Below are 4,979 nucleotides of genomic sequence, written 5' to 3' on the forward strand. Positions count from 1 at the left end.
AACATGGAAATACCTGCATTACCTATTAAAAATAAGATGCTTTACTCCAAACAGCACGAGAAATGGCTGACAGACAACGTCACTTTAGACTGCATCTGCAAGAAGTTCTTGTTTTTATCACTTGGTAGTTTCTTTGTGAAGTATTTTCAACTCATTCTAGTAGTAACACGTGACATGCCATACAACCCCTCCACGTATGAATTTCCCAGTATAAAAGCTGCTTCTGCCCCTGAGAAATGTGGTATTTCATTGTTTGCTACAAAAATGTCCTGCTGCCAGAGCTGCAGAGGAGTGACTTCTCCCTGCTTTAACAATACCTATCGTAGCCTGGGAGGTGGCTTTTTGTACAGTGAAGAAAACACCAGTAACAGTGAAAACAAAAAAGGTGCTAAAATATTTCTGTTTGGAAAAGTTCCAGTGGTGAAACAACAAACAGGCATTTCTCTTAGGAACAATTACTAACTAGATTCTGAGGAGTTATTAATCATTTCAGTTTAATGTTTTTTTTTTTTTTTTACATAAGAATACTTTGGAATACTGTTACTATTCCTCACAAATCGAAATAACGTATTAGAATTCTGCAAGCTAGTTTCATAAAAACAGCCTCCTACCATAAATTAAATTTGTGAAAGAAAAGAAACATAATGGAAAGAAAGATTTACTTATTGAAGAACACCTGTTTTAGATAAATACATTTGAAAACACAGCAGGGTTTAATAGTCCCCGAAGAAGTTTAGCAGTTTTAGGTTTTTTTCTGTTTCTAAATACGCTGCTTTTTTTTTTTCTCTCTCTAGAAGGCGAACTGCTAATGAAAGGCTGTGGCAACGCAGCTGAAGCGAGTACTTCTGAAAGCGTCCAATAGCATTTTTTCAATTTACAAAATGCAAAAACATCTTTCAATTAGTAAAAAAAATAGTCTAATATACAAACATTTTTTTAAAAAATCCGTTTGTGAAGGAATGTAGCGTAATTACCCAGACTCATACCCACTCACTCCTCGGGTACGGGTAGCTATCTCCTTGTGACACAAACCTCTCTATATTAACCCAGAGAAATGCACACACGGCCAGTTAGCCCAGGCAGAAGAGTCACTCAGCTTTCCCCAGATTTAAACTATCATAAATTACCATTTGGACAGCATTAGAAAGAAATTGAAGCATACAAGGAATAAACTATAGTTTCTTTTTATATCAAAATGTACTCTTGAAAATGTGTTTGGCACAGTGCTAAATCATATAGTTAATACTAAATATTGCAGGATACAATAAAACCCTGGAGTTAACTTGTGTTTACACCCTTTAAGGGATAAAAATAAAACGATACCAATTATTCAGAAGTCAGCCTATACAAACTGTATAAACAATATTTTATGTCTTGTTTTGAAAACCACTGATATAGTAAATTTTACATAAAAGACTGCAAAATAATATAAATGGATTTAAACAGATCTTTACAATAAGAAATTCAAATGGAAACAGACAAGTAACAAAGAGAAGTAAAAAAATTTATTGCAGTATTCGTTCCACCAGATTTGCTGGGGATCCCTTTTCTTGTATTATTTCAGGGTGACCTAATACATCAAAATCTACATTTACAAAAACTCCTCCTGCAGATAGGTCATAGATACTGCATGCTTTTTTTTTTCTTTCTTTTTTTTTTTTTTCTTCAACAGAATAAATTATATATCCAGGAGAGTCTGCCATTTTACAGCCTGGAAAAACAATGCTTCCCTGGAAACTGGGCTAAGCTAAAGAAAGCCATCCGCTGCTAGGTTAAACTCCAAGAACACTTTATTAAGAACATTAACAGACTAATTTCCAACATTCACTTGTTTATTTTTTTTAAACAGAAAGTTTTTTTTTCAAGATATAAACAATTTTTTTGTTAAACTATAATACAGTGGGAGTAAAAATGAACTGAGAAGTTTCTGCTGCACAACAGCGAAGGAAGCTCCCACAAAAATGTTTACCAAACATTTCCTTCTTTTTTCCCGCGTCCCAGGTTCCATTCTTACTCTTCATTTAACTGATTTTTTTGTTTTTTTGCCAGAAAGTTGGTATTTCAAGTTTTTCTGTTATTTCAATTCCTGTAAATTTGGCTGCATGTACAAATTCATTAGCTGGAAGTTCCATCCTTGGCGGCATACAGCAATCGTAAAGTCTGCACAACTTTATTAGTCAGCTTATTAGCACTCGTTAGAGCAATTTTTTTGTAAATAATGTCTGACTCTTTAATAGTGTCTACCCAAGGCACCAGTTTGCGACCATCACGGCGCTTAGCCTCAGTCCAGGAGCCACTGTAGGAGCCTGCCATCCACTGAACACTGAAGCCATTGCTGGTTTTCTGTACTACTCTTGCAATTTGTGGTCGGTCTTTGTACTTTGGACAGCAAATAGCGATGACATCCATGACATCAACACTTTCATTCATCTGTGCTGCCAACTCCGTAGAGTCTGAATTTCGTTTTGACCTTCTCAATGACTAAAACATTGGGGGGAAAAAAGACCAAGTGTTACACAAAAGAACTTTAGTGAAATTATTGCTTTTATTGCTTTTAATCCCTTGACGCCGGGAGTTGGGATTTCCCGGCACACATTCCATTGCCGGCAATGAGACGCACCGCGACCGCCAGCGCCAAGGGGTTAACATATCCTTGTAAAACCACATACTCTTAATTTGTACCCGTGTCTTTATCTCTTATTGATATATAAAATTATATATACACATGAATCATAAAGCTACATAAAAACTTGGCAACAATAAAAAGGATAACACACAGTACATTCCAAAGGAAAATTAATAACTTTTTATACGGGATAAATCTCATTTTCTAGTTTGGTTTTTTTTTTTATTGTCTTTTCTGTTAAACTTTCTACAAAAGTTGTATAAACGGTTAAGTAGAGAATCTCTATCTACAAAATGCTTTCTTTCATGTGGATTACATTACTTGGTGTACATTTAATATAATAGACTGACATTTATAAGCACATAAAAATCATTTTACGTAATACGCTGCGAAATACGTTGACTCCTCCTCCGCCTCACCCCTGAAGTGCCTCCTCCTCTATCCTCCCCATCACTTTCATCGTCCTCTGTCTCAGCTGCATTGTTTTTAGGGCTGCCTCCTCCCAGCAGCGAGGTAATTGCTTTGTTCCGAGCATTTGTGCTAGCTGACACCTCTCCATCTTCTTCCTCTTCATCAGGATCCAAATGTTCCATAAGGAGCTTGAACTATTAAAAAACCAGATTAGTCCACATTTTAACTTTAAAAATAAGACATTTATACCACACTACGTTAAACAAAAGAACAAATGTCAAGGAGAAGAAACAGGGTAAAAGAAATGGCAGACAATTCAAACTTGAACAGCTTACGTTTTGTTCCATAAACTCTTTTTACTTTCCTCTCTTTTTTTAGTAGGTATGTAAAAGCTTTCTTCCTGTGTTTCCAAAATTGCAAGCACTCTCTAATTCGTATTTAGGGACTGGGGCCAGGAGCAAATACACTAGATCTAGCCTCTGTTCCTATGGTGGAAACAGTCAGGGACAAAGTGAACAAGTTGTATGGGAGAGGTGGATACCAGAAATTAGAAACCGCTCCTTAATGATGCAAATCCTTTAGCTGAAATTAATTTTCATTTTGTTTAAACTTAGTAGAAGTCTTTGAAAGATAGTCCTGCCAAATGGCCTGAAAGAAAAGTGGTTATCAGTGTATTGCATAAGATTACCAGGAACTTACATTTTGAAGTGTTCATCCAATACATCAGCATCTACTTTCAAGTTTATACTGTGTTACCTAGTTTGAAAGGATTTCAGGTTTTCTGCAAAGCAGCTTTACTTACATCTAAGTACTGTTTTACTATACTCCTCTTCACTTCTTCAGTGATCTTGGAATTAGCCATATCACTCCGCAGAAAATCCAGAGTTTGTTTTGGATGGAAATGCACCCCTGTCTTCCTGTTTATCGCTTTATCATAAACTTTTGCAGATTCAGATGGAGAGTATTTCTGAATTTTACTGTTTAAAGAAAACAAAAGGGAAGAGCTTTTAAGTAAAGTCCCAAGTAACTTCAGGGAAAAGCTTCTAGAAACTTTAGTATAATTAGTTATAATTTAATCATTCTACATACAATAGACAGCCTGAAACGAAATCACATTACTGCTTTTTGTAAGCTGAAGTTTCATGACACGCAACTTACCACATTTATCTTACACAAATCTATTGCTTAAACAATTAGTTACAATCAACTTTTGAAAAAATTTCCAAACTTAATACTAACAAAGAGCTCACGAGTTAACAAGATAGTCTGTTATCTATTCTTACCTATCAGAGAATCCACAGAGGTTCTTTAAATGCTGTTTCAGCATCAAAAGTAATAATATGCCTTGGGAGACATTTGCAAATTCAATTAAAGGAGCTGAATTTTCTGGTAGGCATTTCATCACAGAATTTATATCATTTTCTTCATCGGAATCTGAATCAGAGTCTACTCGTTTCCGTAATCTCCGAGGCTTAGAAGCTTCCTCCTCACTTTCACTGGCGCTGCCGCTGTTACTGTCACTCTCAGTCTCCTCATCTGATAAAGGTTTTTTTTCCTTTTTTCTGTCTTTCACCATAGACTGCAAGACAGAAAGTTAACACACAGTCAAAAATTAGATTAAGCAGCATCACGTGTGTTTCTAAAAAAAATCTTTCCAAAGTCATTACTGGCTTAAATTAGCAAGAATTTCCTGAACAAATCTATTAATTTATAAATTGTTATTAAAAATCAGAATTATTTATGGCAAAAAAAGATGCTGAAAAATCAATCCAAAGACTACATTTTTTTGCAAGGTGGGTACAGAAGGAGCTGAAGCAACAAGTACTCCACTGGCATGTTACTTCTTAAAAAACTGCTGAAGTTTGTTAGCAGTGTCAGTAAAATGCAATAGAAGGCCTGATGCAATAAATCAGGAAGAAAATTCCATTTTTCTTTCAGCTGG

General features: G+C 35.4%; 1 protein-coding gene across 1 annotated transcript; it reads right to left on the reverse strand.

Moving 5' to 3' along the window:
- Window positions 1-1,168: 1,168 nt before the first annotated feature.
- On the reverse strand, window positions 1,169-4,616 carry LOC104494566 (nipped-B-like protein; the record flags this gene model as incomplete). The annotated part of the gene is made up of 4 exons (XM_010137422.1): window positions 1,169-2,481; window positions 3,046-3,231; window positions 3,840-4,014; window positions 4,321-4,616. Coding segments are annotated over 4 exons (1,023 nt in total), but the record flags the coding sequence as incomplete, so codon positions are not given.
- Between the last annotated feature and the right edge of the window lie 363 nt (window positions 4,617-4,979).

This window comes from Buceros rhinoceros, unplaced genomic scaffold, assembly GCF_000710305.1.
Source record: "Buceros rhinoceros silvestris isolate BGI_N320 unplaced genomic scaffold, ASM71030v1 scaffold47065, whole genome shotgun sequence".
Lineage (NCBI taxonomy): Eukaryota > Metazoa > Chordata > Aves > Bucerotiformes > Bucerotidae > Buceros > Buceros rhinoceros.